At 30.7% G+C, this 24,553-nt stretch overlaps 1 protein-coding gene across 1 annotated transcript; it reads left to right on the top strand.

Annotated features, from left to right (window-relative positions):
* The first annotated feature begins 849 nt into the window (after positions 1-849).
* Positions 850-18,260, top strand: LOC134726991 (uncharacterized). Its single transcript, XM_063591378.1, has 3 exons — positions 850-1,031; positions 1,577-1,626; positions 17,064-18,260. The coding sequence occupies exons 1-3, from the start codon at positions 1,003-1,005 to the stop codon at positions 17,591-17,593; spliced, it is 609 nt and encodes a 202-aa protein (XP_063447448.1). The 5' UTR covers positions 850-1,002; the 3' UTR covers positions 17,594-18,260.
* Positions 18,261-24,553: the final 6,293 nt, after the last annotated feature.

Genomic DNA, 24,553 nt, shown 5'->3' with positions numbered 1-24,553 from the left:
TACAAATGAAAACTAATTATAATGAATGGTCATGCTGTTAATATAAAAGTATAATAAGGAATAGACATATCCTAAACTTTTTCAAATAAATTTGTGTAAAACAATAAAGTGATGGATATATGATTTGAATGGAGTTTTATCATTTTCTTTTATTCACTCATATTTCTACTTTTTCAGATAACATACAAAAAAATAAGAAACATATGCTGCCAGGAAAACTAAGAACGAAAAGTGAATTAAAACTTGTAATAAAGTAATTACAATAGAAGGTACCACAAGGAAATTAAGATATAAAAATCAAATAAATCATATTAAACAATGTTTTTATCGCTTTCATCTCATTGTTTAGCCATTAATAGAATTCCTTATTTATGAAATGAGTTTTACTATCATTTTCCAAGAGTAATACTGGAATATTTTTCAATGTCGACCTTTAATATTTGCGTTTCGAATTCTCATAAAGGTAAAATCTTTCAATAAGGTGTTATAAGCAAACTCATAATTCAGGGCACGGGAAAACAGTTGACACGACAAGGTTTGTATGCTACCATTAACTTAAAGCATGTTCACAAAATAGCTATATATGTTATCGATAACTTTTCCATCTTTAAGAAATAAAATGATATTAAACAAACCAATATACCATATGAAATATTAAATGATTTTATACGAAACTAAATATTCCTTTAATTGCCTACATTTCTTTCGCATTTATCAAATTATAGAAAAAAGCTGCTGAAGCGAAAGGAAGAACTAGTAGAAATTCAGTGTTTTTTAGATTTATTATGTGTGAGTGAGTTTGTCACTCCTCCAATAATATTAAATTATTCATTTATATCAGGAACGCAATATCAGATAGAGAAATACCAAAGAACAGAGGACTACTAAATATCGCGTGAGAATTTTTTGACGTTACAGACAGGAATGACAACGTAATTGCAGGTATCCCCCACACATAAGGATAGTAATGAAGCAAGCATTCATTATAAAAACAGCCAGCTAATGAAGATGTGGACTTACGCTTTTAGCAGGTAAATACCACATTTTTCAAGTTTGAAATATTACTTTATTTTAAAACTTATTCACTACCATAAAGGTGTTTTGATAAAAGATCAACAAGTCAGTGTTTATAAATTCTATTTAATATTCATATTCAAACCAAATTTGATATTCACTTATTTATTAATTTATTTTTAACCATTTTAACTTTTGTATTTCTTTCAAACATACTCGAAAATTCAAAACAATGTAAATGAACTGCATTCCAACAGATTTCGTAAGTAAGCATACACATGAGTGTCTATGGCTATAAACATGAAATTATTAATCTGTCCAAGAAATTACATATAGATTTCTTTTAAAATGATACCTTTAACGGATGTTTATTTCATATATAGTTCTTTGTTATTTGATATGTAACATAATAACATCGTCAGATAAAAAATAATCGTAGACTGTTCCATTTTTTCACATCAAAACAATAATTTTAAGACGCCATTGAAAGTTGATTAGAAGTACATTTACAGCTTTAGTAAAACATCAGTAGATACATTGAAGTCTTTGTTTCCATTTTCAGAAGAAAAGGTGCAATGTTTTTCTTGGTTTGCCTTTACCTATTCCATACAAGTAAGTATGCTTTACTTATATCTCTCTTTATATGTAAACATTTGTCAAAGGTCTTAGAATGATACAAGCCCATTTTCGGAAGTTTCCTTAACCAATATGTGCTATTGGAATTGTTTTCGAGTCTTTTAATTTTACCAGCATTTTATGAAAAATAATGAAAATTATGAAAAAATTATAACTAAAATCGTTAAAAGTTAAAGCTAGTTACATTATTCTTTATCGTGATCATTTCCCATGACTTAGACCTGCATGTAATGGTCTCTTGATTAATCATAGTCTAAAGTCCAGACGTAGAGTGGTATTTATTGGCGACATGTCCTTATCAATACTAGAGGTCTAAAACATACATCCCAATAAAATACATATAACATATTTTGCTGCATTAGATGTCCATTTCGACAATGAATGTCTCTTTAAAATTAGTTAAAGGATAAACCGAGTTTAAAGACAAACATCGAAATGTTTCATAAAACAAAAGTATTGTAATGCCCTTAATAATATAACATGTATAAGGAGACTGGCAAATATTGTTTTACTGTTCATTGTCAGTCAGTTCACATAAAAGGTCCAAATTATTCTTAGTTGTGTCATTATATACATAATCAAAGACAATATTATCAACGTTCATGTGCATTCGATCAACTTTTGCGTATTTGACGCCATGGTAAATAAAATTGCTAATTAGTAACTGGAATTAAGAATGTGGCATTACATGTTAAAATGTATTTGTGCTGTTTATTAGAGAAAACAAATCTATAAAAAAAATCAGTTAAAAATATTGTTTCTTTTCTAAAAAAAATGTACTATCTGATTTATGTAAATATTTTGATTTGCAAATAAGGAATATAAAAAAACACCAATTGCTGAGATTTAGTTCAACTGCATTGATAATAAATATAGTAAAAAGTAAAATTACAAAAACTCCGAGAAAAATTCAAAACGGAAAGTCCCATAATGGAAAGCTCAAACACATCAAACGAATGGAGAAAAACTGTCATATTCCTGACTTGAAACAGTCATTTTCTTATGTAGAAAATGGTGAATTAAACCTATAATTTGTACAAAATGATAACTTGTACACAACATATACATGATGCAATTACAGAAGGAAGTCTGAAAGTATAGAGTTTAAAGTTTTGAGTTAATCTTTACATTTGATGTTTTTTCTGTGTCAAATAAATCACAAATAGAAATATAATACTACCTAAATAGGACTGTTTTAATTGAGTTTAAAGTAAACTTGTAGTTCTTATATACATTAAATTTCCAAATATTATATATGTTACTATCATTTAGGTTCTGATGTACATGGCTTTGTCTTTCTAGAAATATATATAGGAAGATGTGGTGTGAGTTCCAATGAGACAACTCTCCATCCAAATAACAATTTAAAAATTAAACCATTATAGAAATGCATGTTTTTTCTGCAGTTAATGTCAAAGATTTTTTTTGTGGCTATTAGAATAATCTTAGATTTACATCCGAAAAAACTAGGATCATATCATACAAAAAGTATGTAATCGAACTATCTGAAGAAATGCTAGAAATAGAAAGAAACATATTCATTAACTCAGCAAAAAGAAAGATTATACAGGTTTCTCAAATTCAATTCCTAAACTTTATAAATTGAATAAAATCAATGTATTGCAATACCAAGTATAGAATATGTTATTGGTATAAGCTGTCAATTGAATATGATGCTTTTAAGCGATAAAACATTGTATTGGTAACAAAGGAATACATTTTGTGCAATAATGTTGCTAATGTAGTAGAATAAAGCTACTTCACCATTGCAGTATCATCTACTTTGTACTTAATAAATATGAAATGACGGTCACAACTTGATGATTAATGTCTTTTCAATGATGACATTTGGATAAATCTAGTAAAAAATGCCATAAAATGAAGTATATGATAATTCTCTTAAATTCATTCTACCAATTACACATATATTAGTAGTCACTGAGACGACGTATCCGTTATGTTGGTCATTTGTTATTTGCATGATGTCTTTGTACGTTGACCATACGTTAATTACATTCATAAATACATATTAGACACAATGTTAACCATTTGTCACAATCATTATATTCGCAAATTTCACAAAGTGGATACCAAAGGTTATTATTTAAGGTTGAAAGTCTGAATTAAATTATACTGATCGTTTTTCTTATGAGTAATTAAAGATACAACATCAGACACAGTGATTTGGTGATTTATAACAGTATACAAATAAGTACTCAATAAATGTAGGGAGTCATTTTCAGTTGCCTTTAAGATAGCAACTTCAATGCTTATTAATTTGTGAAACATATCTTGCTTGGACTGGTATTTTCAAGATATTGTAAAAAAAAAAATCGAGACTAAATGTTGGTTACGTAAGTGTATCACTATTTGTGATGCTTGTCGTTGATTTAATAAGTTCGTTGTTGTACTGCGGTTAACATGTTGTGTCGATGATTATTGTATTTGTTTGTGCGTTTTTCTGTGATGAGTGTTTTTGCGGGTGTTTGTGGTGTATTTCTGTAACGTAGTGTTGTCATTTTAGCAATATGTGTTAATATTGGTTATTATCTTGAATATTATTAGAGATAGAGATAAACTGTGAACAGCAATAATGTTCAGCAAAGTAAGATCCACAAATAAGTCAACATGAACATAATTTTGTAAATTATGCAAATGTTTGTTAATTTTAACAAAATATTTTTCTCTGTAACTAATGGGCCAATATAAAAAAAGAAGATGTGGTATGATTGCCAATGAGACAACCATCCACAAAAGACCAAAATGACACAAACATTAACAATTATAGGTCACCGTACGGCCTTCAAAAATGAGCAAAGCCCATACCGCATATAGTCAGCTATTAAAGGCCCCGATAAGACAATGTAAAACAATTCAAGCGAGAAAACTAACGGCCTTATTTGTGTAAAAAAATGAACGAAAACAAATATGTAACACATAAACAAACGACAACCACTGAATTACAGGCTCCTGGCTTGGGACAGGCACATACATAAATAATTTGGCGGGGTTAAACAAGTTCATTATAAAATGAGATAATTGTAAGAAGCAAGAATGTTGTTGTTGTTATTGGTTTTGGAAGGCGGCTTACTTATGTAGTAATTGCGCCTTCAATTCATATAACATAATTTAAGATATTATGTATATAATTATACTTTCAGTCTTTCATTTATTTTTAGTATTACGTTTTGCAAGAATGTTCTGACGAAAGATCTACAAACACAACACGATCACCAAAACACAATTTTGTCATGAATCCATCTGTGTCCTTTGGTTAATATGCACATAGACCAAAATGAGCGACACAGGCTCTTAAGAGCCTCTAGTTAATTTTCCTTTGAGTTTGGTATTTTTTCATGTGTAGCAACCGTGATTATCGAATTTATACAAGATCTACACATGAAACAGATCTACATGTTTATAATTTTAGAATTACCATGTATACATTTTCCTGACTGATAAAGGAATTAAATGAACTAAAAACTTTTCTGAAGTAAAATTTTGTAAAATTTTGATTAATTACGTTTGAAGATGGATTCATAACAAACTGGACATATATATATTACAGTTAATTGCTATTAATAAGTATTGCAATATGCATTTTGTTTTAATGAATTATCAGTATTTAGTTTTAATATTATCTTAAAACAATCATAATTCTAGCTCACTGTTAAATTATAGTTTTTCATAGTTATCAAAAGTACCAGGATTCATGTGTGACGTCATGCTGTTTATAATTTTATAAATTCAAATGTAGCATAACGTTTGCCTTTTCGCCATCGTATGTGACGTCATTTTTTAATTGCGTTAACGCCTGGACTGATTCTGGTGTGTCTATGCTGTATTGAACTTGGCATCATGTATTCGGGTTTAGTTTTCTGTAATAAGTTAATACTTTAGTTTCATTATAAATATATCTTTCACATTCATTTGTTAAAATTAACTGTTTGCAATAGCATGAATCGTTCTATATAATAGTGTTCTTATCCCGGGCATAATACAATGCCGTATTTAGAAAAACCTTTTCAACTTTTGATCTTCAGTGCTGTACAACTTTGTACTTTTTTCACTTTCGATCTGGGCGTTATGTATTCGGGTTTAGTTTTCTGTAATTAGTTTTTACTTCAGTTTCATTATGTATATCTCTTTCATATTCACTAGACGCGTTTTTGGCGTATTGAATTTTAAACCTGATGCTTTTTGTTATCTATTAATCATGCTTTTCTTTGTCTAATATGTTCTGCTTTTTATTTGTATTGTAGTCCTGTAATATTTTGTTTTCATTTCAATGTTATATTTAACTGTGCCATTAAAGTGTGAGGTTTGGCATGCCTTAAAACCAGGTTCAACCCACCACTTTTATTCCCCTTTAAAAGTGTCCTGTACCAAGTCAGGAAGATGGTCATTGTTATAATTTTGTTCGTTTCTGTGTGTGTGTTGCATTTTAACGTTGAGTCGTTTCTGTTTTCTCTTATTTTTGAGATAAGACGTGGCACGGTACTTGTCTATCCCATATTCATGTATTTGGTTTTGATGTTATATTTGTTATTCTCGTGGTGTATTGTCTGTTGCTTGGTCCGTTTCTGTGTGCTGTTGCGTTTCGGTGTTGTGTCGTTGTTCTTCTCTTATATTTAATGCGTTTCCCTCGGTTTTGGTTTGTTGCCCCGATTTTGTTTTTTGTCCATGGATTTATGAGTTTTGAACAGCGGTATACTACTGTTGCCTTTATTTGTACATTATTCTTTCAGTCTTGTTGTTCATTTACGTATACAACTAGGTGAACATCCCTGACATAGACATGTTTGGGTTTAAGTTTTCTTAATGGAGAAAATCTTAACAAAGTGCCCACGCCGCCCATATTTCATAGAGTACCACATGTGGAGCAGGCTCTGCCTACCTTACTAGAGCATCTGATATCACCCCCAGTTTTTGTTGAGTGGCTCAGTTTTTTGTTTTCTGTGTTTTGTTTTGTGACTGTGTACTTTTGTTTTTCTGTTAAACCTTTTTTTTTTTGGCCATGTCATTGTCAGTTTGTTTTCGACTGCCTTATGTCTTGCTGTATCACACAATAACTACAGTACATTATTCCAGAAGTGAACTAAAAGATGTCCTTTTGAAACCCTAACTTATTACCAAATTAAAAATCACCTATTTATCAATATTAACAGTTGATATAAACAAGTATTAGACAGGACCAATACAAAATTAAGCAGTTCATTATTAAACAACAACATCGTTTTTCTAACTCTTTCCCCAGGGCCCTGAACAAGTCAAGAATATTATTTTTATAAGTCGGTATCATCTCTGTTCCTATCCCATTAAAAATTTATCTAAACGAATACAAAGCATAAATCAGAAAGTAACGAAACGGATAGAAGATACAACAACATTGGTTTAATTTATGAGAATACTTAAAATTAATACTTTTCAGCTATTAAAACTCCCACCAGAATCGATAGTGTTATCAGATGTTGTGGAAGGTTTAACATATCCCAAATGCATTGTAGTTTTAGTTTATAGTACGAATATATGTTCGATTATCAATTTAAACTCTACAACGTTCACTTAAACACCAAAGACACTTCATCTTGATATACCAGGTCATTACGTGAACACAATGTTTTGATGTCAGGACATATAAGTAGATTACATAAGTTTGGTGTATAAGTAAATTCTACTTCAAGAACAGATTACCTTATCTGGCTTTCATTTAAACCAAGTTTTAACGTCATTGTCAGATATATGATTTTTATAACTCTTGTACCCCTATTTTTGACATTGTTACCTATTATGTCTGTTTGTTTTGTTCACACATCGTTGTCAATTTGATTTAATTTGATGCAAATAAACTCATCATAGATACTAGATGCCCGTTTCGTCTACAAAAGACTCATAAAAGACGCTCGAATAAAAAAGTTTAATAGGCCAAACAAAGTGCGAAGTTCAACAACATTGAGGACCTTAAATTAATAAAAATGTGCCAAATTTAGCTAAGGTAATGTATTCCCGAGATAGTAAAGCCTTATTATTTCAAAAAATTAAAGTTTTGTAAACTATCGTTACACGTAATAGGTTTAACTAGCTATAAAACCTGGTCTGAGGAACCATTTTCTACAAAAGATAAAGCCTGGATTAAGTCAGGTATAGATAAAGAAAGGCAACAGTAGTATATACCGTTGTTCAAAACTCATAAATCCTTGGACAAAACAAAATCGGGGTAACAAACTAAAACCGAGGGAAACGCATTAGATATAAGAGAACAACGACATAACATTAAAATGTAACGCACACAGAAATGGTCCGAGCATCAGACAAAATCCCACGAGAATAACAAATATAACATCAAAACCAAATACATGAATTTGGGATAGACAAGTACCGTGACACGTCTCATCAGTTGTTATCCATTCTTTGGATAATTTGATCGTTTGATTTTGCCATTTGCTTAGGGACTTATCGTCTAGAATTGTCCTGTGAGTTTGGCGTTTTTGTTATTTATTTTTTTTGCTTTAGAAGAGGAACAAAAGATACAAGAGGGACAGTCAAACTCATAGATCGAAAATAGACACACAGACAAACAATAGTACACATGACACAACATAGAAAACTATAGAATAAGATCTCAGGTGCTTCGGAAGGGTAAGCAGATCCTGCTCCACATGTGGGATCGTCATGTTGCTTATGAGATAACAGTCTTATAGAGAATAGTCTTATTCGGTAGTTCACATTTATGAAAAGTCAACCAACTCGTGAATGCGTCCGTAAATTTTTTTTACGAAGAGATGATTTCAACTTCGCCATTTAAAAGTTTGAAATGCAGTAATTCTAATGCGCCAATAAATTCAATACAGTGTATAAAATCGAGATTTTATTTTGTATCTCTAAATTGTGTTAATGGGGGGGAGTCTAAAATAAAACTTAGTTTAAATAACATGCCTATTTGTTGAGTTTCTCCGTTAGTTTATCACTATGGACTGTTGTTTGATTTATTTTCCTTTTCCTTTATTTTGGTGTTTGGTGTTGACGTGTAAATATTACAATCGACTTGATATCTTCTATTTAGCTTTTCCTTGACATGTTTTCGACTATCAAGTAAATGCTAGGATGCGATACAAATAGAAACCAATGACTTCGTGAATCAGACAGCGCCTATAACGGCGGATATATGACAATCACTCTGGTGTGTACTGATATAATTTGAATTGTTTTATCAGACTTTACTAGTTTAATTGCTTTGACCTCGATATAACGAAACTATGAATTTTGTTTAACTTTCATTATTTTAAATTTTATCCTCTAGAGTGGTTAGTTTGAGGCATTTCAAATTATCTATGTTTTAGTTTTTCCACTCAACGAACCAATTAACTTATCACGAGAACGACTTAATATTTTCGAAATAAGAGTCATTGAACTCATTAAAATTATTAATTTGATTAATTGCTTCTCTGCTTTAATCCGTTATGAATGTTAAAAAATTATGTCGTTGTTTTTATCATTTGATTTCATACTTTTTCGATTCTTTTACTTCCTCTTTCACTTATCTAGTTCATTACGTATCTATAAAAGTATAAAATCTTGGCTTTCAAGTGTTATTTTCATTTCTTATACAGTATCAAAGTAGTACAAATGCCGTTTTCCTTTTTCTAATCACTACCAAATTTCAGATCACCGTTACGTAAAAAAAACGTACGATCAAAATTTAATTTTTTAATTGATATGAACAAACAATAAACCGAACAAAAAGAGAAAAAGACAATTCAGCCTTTAATGAAAAATTATCAAAACCATACACCATAGAGAAGTTTATAACAACTAGTATATGAAAGTTTGAAAGGTTAGCCATTTCATGTCCGAATAGTTGCAATTTTTGTGATCCTCGTGACTGTCTTTATTCTTTTCCCACGAGAGCAAGCAATATGTTGTAGTATGGATAGCAATAAATGAAAGAATGATAACAATACGCATGAATACCAAAGTATGGGCATATAGCTGTTATATCCAATGCTATGCCCACCGAATGATAACATAAATACTGAATGCGCATGACAGTCTTTTACTCATTTTCCTTAGGTTTTTTTTTGTTGACGTGTAAAGTTTATAATGGCCTAAGAATATTCAAAGTTATATAGTTTGTCCTTGACATATATTGACTGTCGAAAGGAATATAAGACGATGTGAAACAAATTAAAACCAAGGTTTCATGAATCAGACAACGCCTACCACGGCAGAAATATGACAATCGCTCCAATTTGTTCTCTAATCATTTTGAATTTTTTATTTCAGTTTACAAGTTATAATGCATTGGTATTGATATCGTGAAACAGTAAATGTGTTTGTTTTTGTTTTTTAAATTTAATCTTCTAGATTGGCATTTCAGAATTCTCAATAAATTAATTTTTCCCAGTTAACAAACCAATTAACTTATCATGAGAATGACTGGTTATGTTCGAATAAAAGTTCATTAACTGATCAAAAATTATAAATTTGATTAATTGCTTCGTACCATTTGTGTCATATTAGTAACACTACGTAACATTTCAAAACATCTATTAAAATTAAAGTTCTGAGAAAAAATTAATGTCGGTGCTGTCGATGTCTGTTTCAGGAATCTTATTAACAAGTTAGTGACCTCAATATACACATTGTGTTTATTGCTAGGCGTTAAGGAACCATAAGCTAATCAATCCAAATATTACATAATAAAAATGAGGAATCATAAAATAATACAGTTCAACATCACCCATACACACGCGACTCTTACGAAAACAAATAAGACGTACACACAAAGGCAACCAACAACGAACAACATTTACACATAGTCAAGAAGTCAACAAAATGCTAATTTGTAGTTTTGTCCATTTTATGTTATACCTTTACTTCTTATTGTAAGTGGGGGATACCCTTATGGTTTCCTTTTATAATTATTGTAATAAAAACAGGTGGATAAAGATCATTTCAAATCTTATCTCTATTTGCATGATACGTTGTAACTACTCTTTATTGGTGGTATGAATAGCAAACTTAATATCTTCGTCTTATTTGAAATGAATACGTTGTAGTTTTCCAAGGTGTTTTCCCTTTAGAGAGTATATAAGTTGATGCTATAGACCATTCTAACACATTTTTTTTAAATGAACCTGTTTTGTTCAATTTTGCTTTGAAATATTTTTTTTGTACAGAACGAATTTGATAAGTGTCTAAAATCAATAGATTTACAATTCGAATAAGTTTATTTTGTTGTTTGGAATTTCCTTTTGTCATATTTAGACTCAACTTAAACTCTTGTCAAATTTATAGTTTGAAATAATATCTTGAACACAACATAACGAAATTACAACCATTGCATATTTGGAATCGCGAATTGATAAAACCATAAATGCTATTTGCTATATATATATCTATAGTCTCTGAAACCAATGCATTACATCGGCAACAAAGATAATGACAAATGCACATATAATTTTAAAAATGGCATAGGGGATAGAAATATATTAGAAAGACAAATTTAGATATGTGAAAAATAAAGTAAATAGTTGTCATCACCAGACACTTTTAAATTTTCAGAATAAAAAAGAATCCCATGACTTTAATCATGTAATATATAATGAGCTTATACTTTTAGTTTTATTATTTTCGCAAAATAGAATTTATCCATTCAAAATTGTTTGTTATATCAGCATGACATTATTCATTTCAAGTATGCAATACGTTGAGTTTTGGCAAATTGCTAAGCATAATTGTTAATAATTCTCGTTATTTCCATGGAAATTTTCTTTCCTCGTCTTCTGAACTGTTGTATATTACCTGCTGAATTTAAAAAATAATTTCAATAAAAAATTACAAAGTTCACTAGCACAAAGCATGTCTGAACTAGTTTTATATTAAAAGGACCATGTAATCTAGAATAACATCAAAAGACTTCTTAGATAGTAATTATATACGTTTTTATCAATTGTAGTCTGTTTCGCAATTATTTTCAAGGTTTATCTTTCAACCAATTTAACTTGCACATCTGGACAACTTCTTCCGTATTTTATTTCTTCGCTCGAACTACTAATATCTATAAAGAAGCAATACAGGATGTTAACTTTACATTCAGTTCAATGTTGGATCAGTATCCCTAGCTTTGATTTCAATACGTATATTATTTACAAATGTTGGCGAAATGTATTAAATATGTTGCTTCTAAGATTGGTGTGTGTTTTTCTCCTATTTATAATTACACACACATTTTTTTCAGAAAATACAATCTTTGAATACTTTTACCTATAGTAGATATAAAAAGAAGATGTAGTATGATAACCAATGATCTCCACAAGAGACAAAAATGACACAGAAATTAACAACTATAGGTCACCGTTATGCCTTCAACAATGAGCAAAACCCATACTGTATAGTCAGCTATAAAAGGCCCTGAAATGAATGACAGTGTAAGGCCTAGTTTCCATTACAAAGAGTGATAAATCTATGGATAATATGTTATGTAACATGTTTTCAACATTTTTTCCTGTTAAACCAGATGCCAACTTATAATTTAAGGGCTCACTCCGAAAGGGAAATTCAAATGATTTAAACAAGAAGTCCTAAAATGTAAAGATTCAAATTTGATGATAAATTCGTGTCATGTTCTGATGCCTTGATTGTTTGTTCGTCGTCTTTCGTTTTACGCCTTGCCATTTCTTATCAACAGTCTTATCATTTGAAGCGTCTCTACTGTTTTTGTTTTAACTGAATTATATAAATTGGCCTTTTGTAAAATCAAAATCATTTTTTTTTATTATTTACTCATGCAGCATCCCATTACATCTGATTAATTGTTAATGTTTAGCTCCAATTGCAGCACTATAGTTCATATTAGGAGTCGAACTCACCTGCCACTTTTTTGGAACTTTTACCTACTACTTCAGTTTTAACAGGCTTGTGATACAGTAGATAATCATCTTAGACCGCACGGCTACCGGACTTCCCCTGTCGACACCTGACCTGTTTCTTACCTTTTACATTTGACACTAACGTGTTTACTAACAAACAGTGTAACATATTAGATACAAACAGTTTATAACATTTCAAGACGTTCTTGATTTGAACTATTTAATAAGTAACTTTATTTTCGAGCGTTTTGCTTTGTCATGTTTCATAGACTTCCCTGCAATTCTAATTTCCCTTTGATTTCGATATTGTTTTGTTTTGAAATTTCACAGCAGTGGCTTTAGTAAGAGATCTTTTGCTGTTTGTTTAAAAAAAAAATCTATTCCAACCGGACACCTATCGCTTAATGTTTCGGAGCGGAGATGAGCTTTCAGATTGGACGGCGTTAACAAATTAGTCATATAGACTTTGATTTATTAAAACTCTTTCTTTTAACTTATCTAATTCTTTTTCTGTGAATTATAATTGTTTTTAGTAAACAACATACTTGTATAAAAAAAATGAGTACAACAGAACTATTTTTGTAATATCATTTTTCAGACTAATTTTATTGCTTTTTGATACATTTAAATGAAACCTATTTTTCCTTAAGCTACTAATATATAAATGTAAATACAAACTATGCAATGCATATCTTAAGTCAAACTTACATTGTCAAAAGGAAAAACTACGTCTGAAGCTAAAGGGTATTTAAACAAATAAAAAAAATCTACTTAATTTCTCCAAGAAAGCAAATGCCACATGTAAATGGTATTCATTGTCATTTGGTATTTTAACATTATAAAATGAATCCCATTAAACTGATAAAACTAACATAACGAAACATGCTTTTAATGTGAAATAAATGAAATGTTTTAGTTAAAGCTATAAAATCCATTTAATTGTAGATGACATATTTTAAAATTTGATGAATCACGTAAACAATGTATAATATTTGAAAGCAGCCCCTATTGTTCTCAAAGAATTTAGTGTTTTCGATAATTAAGAGTAAAGTACTATTGAGAATAGTTGGTTTATTCATATTTTAGTATGGGAAGAATTCATTTAGAACCTTCTATTAAAGGACAAAAAGAAAACGCACCTTACGAAATTCTTAAATTTTACTTTCATATACATTATTGAAGTCCTCTCACTGAATAACCTATATTTCAGTCAGAACTGGCATCTTTAACCGCTTCGGACGCAATAAATTATTTAACGTGTTATTTTAATTTTTTCTTTACATTACTACCTCTGCTGGTGGACTATCAGTCCCCGAGCGTTCCTGATGAAGGTAAATTCAGAAAAGCGCTTCGGACGCAATTAATTATTACACGTGTTGTTTTCATTTTTTTTTTACATATTCAAGTGAACTTGAAATGAAGAATACTACTGATACTAGATGGACTATGTCATACCTTGATTTTTTCCTCAATATTGACACCGATGGACGACTTCACACTAAAATCTATGGCGAACGGAATGATTTCAACTTCCCAATTATCAATTTCCAATTGATCTGCAGGATCATACCTTCTGCCCCGTCGTATGGTGCTAACATATCTCGATTGATACATTATGCTCGTGCATTTTCTATCTGATCCAACAGAGTATGCCGATACGATGTGTCTGTATCTAAATTGACTAACAACATTTTAACGACGTCCTAGATAGTAATTTAACATTTAGTGGTCGGTCTGCTAAGTTTCGGTATTTAAAAACTATTTATACATCAACCATTCAGGTATTTAGTTAGGTTTTTTCAGTGGGTTCAGTTTGATGTTGTTTTTGTCTTATCGTTTGCGTTCTATATTTTCGGTACATTTCACATATGTCTTATTTGTCAGTTCAGTGGAATTAATCTCCATTTTCAGTGCATAAAGGATTGTGTTAGTCCTAACAATTATGACGTTGTCACATCATTCTTTAAAATAGCTTTCCAAGAACGTCATGACCATGATAATTATTTCGACTAGTGTTTTGAAAATAATGGTAATTTTTAAAATCCTGTTTAATTTAAATGTAAAACAATTATAGATTATATAAACGTTAAAAAAAGACAACTTTATTTGTGGTGTGCTGTGCAATTGTGAATGAAAGATTTCCGTTGTTGTTATTCATTAGTTTGCAGGTTAAAATGAATTATTAAATTATTCATTTATGCATATATATGTGCTGAATGATCTTGCGTTTATTTGTACTGTATTACTGTCACATAGTTTTGTCAAGTTAGCTATACGTTTAAACATTACCATATAAGAGGGAGGTTTGGCTAGCGAAAAAATCAGTTTCCATCCACCATCTATTCTTTAAATGTCGTGTACCTAGTAAGAAATATGACAGTTTTTATCAAATAGTCTGTTTTTATGTATGTTGGTGTTTGTTTTTGTTGCACTTCAGTGATCTGTTGTTCCGTTCTTTTTCCTATTATAATTCATGTTTTTCACTCGCTTTAAGCTTGTAACCCGGATTGTTTTCTCTTAATGGATAAATGACTTTCGGTTTACTACAGTTGCCTTTATTTGTCACAGTGAATCAAATTCAGATGGCTTATATTTCAGCAATAACAGTAGTAAATCGCTGTGTATGCTAAACTGGTAGATTTCTGGACATCTTTACTAAAATGATGAGGTTTTTTCTAACAAAAAGGCAACATATAAAATGCGAAAGTAGAATATGAAATGGTTAACAGTTCAAATATAATGACTTGAAATATATATGTTGTTCACAATTCTGTCCTAAGGTTTATAGAATTGGTGTCTTATCTGCGATCATACCACGTCTCCTTATTTCAAAAACGTTCCGGAGCACCTAAGATCAACCACGGTTTTTGGTCGGGTTCGTGTCTCTCAATCTTTAATTTTGTCTATGTTGTGTAGTATGTACTGTTTGCATTTTCATTATTTTTCGTTTTTTTTTGTCATGGTATTGTCAGATGGTTTTCGATTTACGAGTTTAAATATCCCTTTGATATCTTTCGCCCCCTTTTAACACTTAGATACATAATTTATAAAAATCGTCTCCTAATTGTCTTGCTTTAAAACATGTGTTCCTTCGAGTATTGTGTTTTCTTGATCTCTTATACAAGATTATATTTTCATTTACATATTTTTGTGTTTGAATGAAGCTTGTAACGAGAAAATAAAAACTCCAAGATCGTAATGATGAAATTAAATCAGATATAATATAAAGTTTACCACCACTTTGTAATCGATGAATATGATATCTCTATTTTTCAACGACAAACCATTTGCTTCAGATTACATTTATTTATTTTTCCCGTAGGATATTTACGGATCGTATCGTTATCTTTTGTGTATTATTATTTATCCCTATTCAGACGTTAGAGGCGTCTCCATGTTTAAACATAACCTACATGTAGGAGCTGAAGAATATGCAACGAATGAATAAACTTGATAACTTTGGATAAAATAGTTATATAGAAAATCAATTAAGAATCGTAGACATATTTTTAACGGCATTCAGTAAATCTGTGAATATTCACTCGTTGGTCAGATATCTTTTGGTCAGCTGTTTTGATGACGTATAATTACTTGATTTCATATGACAGATGATCTCATTAGTCAGTTCATTAGACAGTATTAATTCAAAACTAAGAATTTGTCATGAATATATATTCTGACAACTAGCATGATTATAGTCTGGTGTGTCTGTATGGACAAGAGAAGGTCAACACACATATTGTCTTTTCTTATACATTAATTTCTACGTTAAAGAAGGTCTGTTATAAACATTATTGTGAAATTTCAATTACTTGCACCACTTCTCCTTTAAAGAAGGTCTGTTGAACATTATTATGAATTTTCTATCTCTCGCACCAACAAAATAAAGTTGACAATTGTATTACTACATCTTCGTAAAAATAAAATCAAATGGTCTATAACATATACACAATTATAGTCAATATACCTGTAAAAATATATGGCTTAAAAAAAAAAGCGAATACTTAGCATTATATGACTCTTCTAGGAATTCTTTATGTGCAAACTTGCATGAATCTTTATCACTTATTATGTTTATTTTGTTGTTTATAATTGTCTGCTTAAATTTATATTGTCACAAACACACAGTAAATGTCTTTTAAAATACTAAGGCTTTTCTACCTCAGGCATAGATTATCCTAGCTGTATTTGGCAAAATGTTTAGGAATTTTGGTCCTCAATGCTCTGCAACTTCATACTTTATTTGGCCTTTTTAACTTTTTTGGATTCGAGCGTCACTGATGAGTTTTTTGTAGACAAAACGCGCGTCTGGCGTACATACTAAATTTAGTCCTGGTATATATGATGAGTTTATTGGCATTAACATTTATTTCATATGCTGAAAGTCACAAATATTCATTGACTGATTGTTATTTGCAGGACGATGTTAAAACAAAAAAAGACTAACCATGCATCACATTGAAGTTTTAGAAAAGACTGATTGTTTATTCAATTTGAGTTTAATAGATGAACTTTATAATAACATTCCAATTTATATTTCAGTGACATTGGTCGAGTCCCTTAGTAATGAGGCTACAAATTACCTGGATGCATTACTCACCTCACAAAACACTCAAAATAACGTGGACTCAAATATTTCACCGGTCAAAAGAGGTTGGGAAGCATGGGATATGCCTTGGATGAAAGCCAGTGGGCGTCCAACAAAACGAGCATGGGAAGGTATAGGTTTGATTAGTCGTAGAGTTATGTATCCTGGAACGTTGGAACAATTAAAGAGAGGATGGGAAGGATTAAATTGGCGATATAGAATGCACAACGGTAAACGAAGTCAAAATATTTTGGAACCTGTGTCAGAAGAAGCAGACAGCTGTGAATGCTGTACAAATGATAATGACCCGCTCTGTTGTGTATCTTGTACTAGAGAAACTGTATCAGAACAAAACGAAGACTCGGGACAACAGAACGAAAACTCGGCACAAGGATACACGTCTTTTTTAAACGTATTTTGTCGATGTTGTTCATCATCAGACGACGCCGAATGCTGTCGTTATTGTGACATGCTTACAAATTGAGGATTTAAACAGTGTTGTAACTTTTTTTTATTGTCATCAAACCATTGTTATTAATTTTTTTATAATGTATTTCACTGATTTTGCTTTTAAGTTTTGCATTACTATCTATATCTTGCAATTCATTAAGTAAACATGAACAAGGAAGTGGCATTGGTCTTTGATTTGTAATAAACATCAATATTGATAACAGAGAATGGTGTTCCTTTCAACGGCGACTTCTTCTGAAACGCAAGAAGACTGAACAATATACCTTTAGTATATATACTTTGTAATTAAATGAGATCAAACTGACCGACAAGAAACTAAAATTACCAATTTAAGGACACTCAATTAAATGTACCAAAAGATCGTCTATGATAGACAAGATTAACTTGATCATGTGCTTAGTATATCATGCCAAATACCTTTTACGTAATATAAGAAAATGTTTACAAATAATAACTATAGTGTTTTTTTGTTCATTTTTCACCTAATTGTAAAAACAGCAAATTAGAAAGATAGACCTATATATATATACTCTGTTTGTTGAAAGTTTGAAAAATGCAAATTTTGTTTAATATTCAGTTTGTAATTTGTCTATTTCATCTGTAATTATTTTCAATATTATTTCTTATCAAGTATCTAAAAGAAAGTGTACAAGATTGTATGATTAAAACACTTAAACATGTTTGTATTGGTCATTGCCTTTAAATATCATGTATGCTATCCGGAAGTGAGTCTCTCAAATGAATCCTTTCGAAGCAACATCATTTCACAATATCGTGTCTACAGTTGCTCTCCGTACAATTGACGATATATTCCCGCACATGTTCAGATATAATATAGAAATGATAATATCTTTGATTATAAGACTAATTTTAATTATTAATAATCAACTCAAACATTAACTCTTAGTTTTGTATGAGAACGGAGTTTGAACTCACTTACCTATTTTGAGGGCGTGTGGTAAATACAACATTTTTAGAGCCTCGTATCAAAAAATACAAATAATATTTAAACGTATCTGATATATTTTACCGGTAAAATTACGCAAGGGCATCATTTCTTTTAAGCGCAAATGAATAACTGTACTTTACATGAATATTTCGAAATGCAGTGACCCCTTTTTAGACCGATAACTTTGAGAGTGAAATTCAGGCAGATGAGTAAGAAATTCAAGTGCTTTCTTTTCTACAATTACTTGTTTATGATAAATCTTTGGTTTAAGTCTTTGAATATAACAACGCAGTACTAGTTTTAGTAATCTCAAATTTAAATCAATCCAAATATAGAAAACATTATTTTAGTGTAGTGTATTAGCACAGTGAATTGGAATATTTCATTGCTATTCAATCATGTGGCTAACTATACATCCCAAGGGGGATATTTCACCCACACTTTTTGGGATAAAAAGGCTAATTATTGTAATGTCAACAAATCTGTGTTATTTGAATAATTACTTATTAATTAGTGATCTTTATGTAAACATAAAATAAAGAAGACATGGTATATGATTGCCGATGCGAAAAACTATCCATCAGAGACCAGATGACATAGAAGTTAACAATTAAGTATGCTTACATTGTTTCAAGACTGTAAATATTAAAGAACGAATTCAAAAATGGCCGAATAGCAATTTGCAAACCGTTATAAATTGTTCACTCTAAATTTTAGTTATGAATATCTCAAAATAAAAAAAGAAGAATAATATTTTTTTTGGCGTTTTAACGCCCTTTTTATGCATCAACTTTGGGCTATTACGTAGCGGCCAGTTTTTATTGGTAAAGGCAGCCGGAGTGCCCGGAGAAAACCACTGTCCTTCTCCAAGTCAATTATGCATTTTTTTTATCAGCTATAATTAGATGAGGGAATAAGGCTGCTGCACACTAAGTGGTGGTATTGCCATACAAAAAGGTATAGGAAATTCCCTAATTAAAATCAAAAGCTCAAACACGTTAAACGAATGGATAACAACTTTTATATTCCTGACTTGGTACAGACATTGTCTTATGTAGATAGTGGTGGATTGAATTTGGTTTTATAGCTAGCTTAACCTCTCACATGTAATTACAGTCGAGTCAAATTCTATTATATTGACAGCGATGCGTAAACAAAACAAAGAGACATAATATGTAAAAATGTCTATAATACAGCAGTCAACACTGTGCTATAATCCTAATCACTAAAATACATACAAACATGTAACAAAGAAGCACAAAGTGGCATACAATCATATAAGTAAAAATTAAAGACAGGATTACACAAATTTACCATAGTACAATAACACGATTACGGGTTGTTTAAGTACAGAGCCACGTCATATATGTAACGGAGAAACATAAAAATCTTATACAAAAAGCACATAGCATAAATGAGAAGCGAGCAACAAACAAGTTTTCGAGTAGCACCAAAGGGCATATAGACAAAGCACATTAGCAAGAAAAAAATCAGAATTAAAACCAGGTTGGGCCGGTAGGAAGAAATTTTATTTTGAAATAGTTAATTAATTTTCTTTACATTTTTATGTATATGTCATGTATTGCATTGTCAATTGGTTACTGTATCCTCAAACAGATCCAAATTAGTATTAGCTACCAAAACCAGGGTTTTATCAGTACTTCCAACTGGGTTTGGCAAATTCTTTAAATCCTATTTTTTTGCCGTCCCTGGGAGACAGGTAAGGATAGTCTATCCCACCTACCAACCTTTCTTCCCTTTTCCATTTTGCTGAAACATCTAAATCTATAGAGATATTTATTACATGTCAAAGACCATAAAACACCAATTAAAGAAATAGAGGCAATTTCATATGACTTAATTTCACGTCAATACCAAAATAAATTATTCAAACTTTTTGTAATTTCAATGTTCTATTCACATGAATATGTAACACCAACCACTGTAAGACCCGAAACTGTATTGTTAATAGATGTTAGATTATTTTTAATTTTTTTTTAACTTTTCCTAAATAAAACACAAAAAATAAAATAGAACGAATACTTTAAATTAGTTATATGCTCAAATCTAAAACAACAAAAAATGCATTTTTACGTTTCATATCCAACATTTTTTGCTTTAATTTGTTAGAGGTGTGAAATATCCTTAATTCAAACCAAAGTGGTGCATAAAGAAGCAGAACAAAAAACAAAATCAATGTTAGTACCGATGAAACAAGATTCAAATAAAATTGAGAATGGAAATTGGGAATGTGTCTAAGAGACAACAACCCGACCATAGAACAGAAAACAACAGAAGGTCACCAATAGGTCTTCCATGCAGCGAGAAATTCCTGCACATAAACAAATATATATACTAGTTCAGTGATAATGAACGCCATACTAAACTTCAAATTGTACACAAGAAATCTCAAAGACCTTACTGCGCTACTAAATGAATAACAATACAAAATAATTAAGGATCATTGACTTTACATCATGCATGGAGCAATCATAAATTTATAGTCGGCTCTTTAAATAAAGTCACTGTAAAAATTAAGTTTGCTATCCCATTATTCAATGAATGAAAACAACTCCAAACGGGTCAATCACTCTTACAATCCAAGCATTTTATTTTTGAAAAGCATATGGTTGCAGTTTTAAGTAATTAATTATTGTGTTCTGACTGCATTATCTTATAGTTAAATATAGACTGCGTTCAGTTAAACGTCAAATTAAAATCACTGCTGACATCGGCATAGCAAACGAGTTGATAAATATACAGCCCGTTAGAAAGGGACAAAAGGAACATCACCAGGCAAATGAGGAAAATCTACAATAGGAAATAGCAATTAGCCGTCTCTCTAATTGTTGCAATATTTCTAAAAGGATTTCTCTTGTGTTATCAAATATCAAAATAAAACAAGGTCATCATTGCTTTTGATATTATATTTATTTAAAGTAAGTTCCCCAGGGTAAGTTTCTACATCATAATTATGTTCAGCAAGGAAATAAACAGTAAAAGTCCTTGTTAATCAAGAACAGGACATAAAAATTGAATTAAAGTAAAACCATTGGCATCATTAAGAAAACTTTGAAACGGAAAAACACGAAAAAATCTAAAAAATACAGGATACAGTAAAAGAAAGTATAAAATTTATTTGCCACTGAACATTTCATCTCATAATTCAAAAGAATGTATAATGAAAATGTGTGTCCTCTTAAAACTTATCTTGTGAGGATATTTGTCGGCTATGGACTACAAGAAATTTAGTTTAATATAGATTGGCTTTGTGCAGTTATGCTGCTCATCCATAAAAGATGGACGAAAGATACCAGAGGGACAGTCGAACTCATAAAAGAATATTACTAATACCACTCTTTGTGTATTATGTTTTCAATTGTTTTTATCGCTTACCAAACCTCTGTTTGCAAGCATGACTAATCGTTTTCTCAACACACTATAAACCTGTTATATTATGTTATAAATCTTCTAATTCGAAAGTTAATGCTCAGAAAGAACGATAAAAGAGTATTATTTATAGTGAAAGGAACACCAATAAATCTTTTTACTTGTTCACAAAGGATACTTTATATATCAAGAAACAAGTATATGTATGATATATTTGACACTGCACGTTAAATAAACGGCATCAACAGTTAGAATCACGATTCACGTACGCAAATATATATTTTTTTCTGTTACCTCTTTTCTTACATTCGAAAGTATAAATTAAAAATGCTAATCAAATTACTTTTATTATAATAGGAGCACATACTTATAACTTACTTTAAATCGTAACAATCTACATCAGTTTAAAAAGAAGTGCCTAACCATACAAGGATATACTTCATCAAGTACCGGTGTTGTATACCAAAAGAAAAAAAATCAAGTTTGATTTAATGATGAAAAAACTCTCGACGAACAGTTAAAATCACCGATGCCAGAATAAAAAACAGCCTTTAGTTTAGCTATTATATCACATTTCGTAATAAAGGCTTGGTATATCATTTATGTGTGTGAACCACTTTTCTTTAAGGAATACACATTTAACCAAAACATAATAAAATCTATAGAATGGGTACAATCTTATTTTTCGTTTCATGTTGGATGTTGCTCGTACACTACTAGTATTTTCGTTTTATCTTGAAGTATTCGAGTAATTTACATTTTATTTTGGTGTCTGCAAGTACCCTTTTTAAGTTATCTGAAGGTTTTACCACTGTTTTGTGTTGTCAGAGATTAACAGTATATTTGTTTTTATCTTTGGGGTTTCTACAAATTTAGGAATGTGTCCCGTTTGAGCTTACATGCAGCTAGTATTGTTCCTGGATTAATTTGAAGGTCCGCAGTATTGTTCTCGCTTTCTATTGGATGTCTCCAGTCATGTTCTCGTTTTAATTGAAGGTTTATAGTAATTTTCTAGCTTTGCAGTGCATGTATCCAGTGTTGTTCTCCCTTTAAATTAAGGGTCTACATTAATGTACTAGTTTTTTCTTGAATGTCTGTAGTAATAATCCAGTTTTATTTTGAAGGTCTAAAGTATTTTTTTTTGCTTTCTCTTGGAGGTCTCCAGGCATGTTCCCGTTTTTATTTGAAGGTCTACAGTTATGTCACTTTCTCTTTGATCTTTGTCCTTGGGGTTTAGTAATGTTTCCGTTTTCTTTTGAAAATTCTTGTAATATTCCTGGATTCTCCGGCAGGTTCTTAAAACAGTACATGTCCGTGTGCTTTATGTAAAAATACAAGCATTAAAAATACTCAAGGGTGTTTATTTATACGAAATGCATGGTATGAAATGAAAGATACAAAGAAGACCATTATCTTTAAGATGACTCAAACCACGATTCGCAATCTGGAAAGAAGCAACAAGACAAGTATAGGGTCAAACAAGGAAAACAACAGTAAAACAAAGACACAAATCGAAAACGTAAAACCAAATATTTCAGCAATACCTTTGAAAGAGGGTCTTCAGAAATACTATGAAACTGTTTACTAGAGAAGTGGTATTAACCATAGGTGGATTCTTAACTCAAAAGAGCTTTTGGATAATTTAAAATCTCGGTCTTTTATCAAAACTTTAGATTTTTCATCCTTGTTTACCACCATTTCACATTTCCCTCACTTTAATAGCAATATATCAACTTCACCTGCATATGGGATATACCCAAATCCATTAATTCCCAAGTTATGCGGTATTCAAGAGCTTGCAGCTCCTACTCAGAATTTCTAAAACGTCACCAGTGTCTGAGCAGAAAGTTGATGAACCAGGGGTATGTCAAAGAACGTCTCGTCCTTTTTCTAAAAAAGTTCATCGGGAGTTTCCAAAACCTTGTTGATAAATTTTCCGTATCAACTTCACAAATAACACTCGATGGTCTTGAAGTATAGATTCTGGGTAATGATGTTGCTTATCATCTTTATTACGCGTTATAGTATTACGCCATACGCGCGATTCTACGCCAATACTTAAAATCTTTCAATCCTTTATGGATTCATTTTACATAGATAATCAAAATCGTATAAAAGCATAATAAGGATGTTAAAGTTAACGTATGCCTTTTTGTACTTCTTTGTTACATTTGTTTGTTTTTATAGTGGTGAAGATGATAACACTATGTTGACTGCTGTACCCCTATTTATAACATTTTTACCTATTGTGTCTGTTTGGGAATTATCATTGATATGGTCATATTTATAAATTAACTGTTTACAATTTTTTTTGAATTTATGAAACACTTAGGCTTTTTTATCTGAGGAATAGATTACCTTAGCTTTATGTCAATAAAATTAGGAATTTTGGTTCTCAATGCTCTGTAACTTCGTATTTATTTGGCCTTTTAACTTTTTTGTATTCGAGCGTCACTGATAAGTCTTTTGTAGACGAAACGCGTGTCTGGCGTAAATACAAGTTTTAATCCTGGTATTTATGATGAGTTTATTTGGTTTTTTTCACGCATTGTTGTGACTGTCGTACATGTGAGAGGTTTATCTAGTAATAAAACCTGGTTCAATTTACCATTTTCTACATAGGAAAATGCCAGG

The sequence above is a fragment of the Mytilus trossulus genome, chromosome 7 (assembly GCF_036588685.1).
Source record: "Mytilus trossulus isolate FHL-02 chromosome 7, PNRI_Mtr1.1.1.hap1, whole genome shotgun sequence".
In the NCBI taxonomy this organism is placed as follows: domain Eukaryota; kingdom Metazoa; phylum Mollusca; class Bivalvia; order Mytilida; family Mytilidae; genus Mytilus; species Mytilus trossulus.
This window is presented reverse-complemented; position numbering and strand designations above follow the sequence as displayed.

Excerpts from the sequence above, each read along its gene's own strand:
- LOC134726991 (XM_063591378.1), top strand. The coding sequence starts at position 1,003 with ATGAAGATGTGGACTTACGCTTTTAGCAG. Across the intron at positions 1,032-1,576 it reads TGGACTTACGCTTTTAGCAG|AAGAAAAGGTGCAATGTTTT; the intron begins GTAAATACCACA and ends TTCCATTTTCAG. Across the intron at positions 1,627-17,063 it reads CCTTTACCTATTCCATACAA|TGACATTGGTCGAGTCCCTT; the intron begins GTAAGTATGCTT and ends TTTATATTTCAG.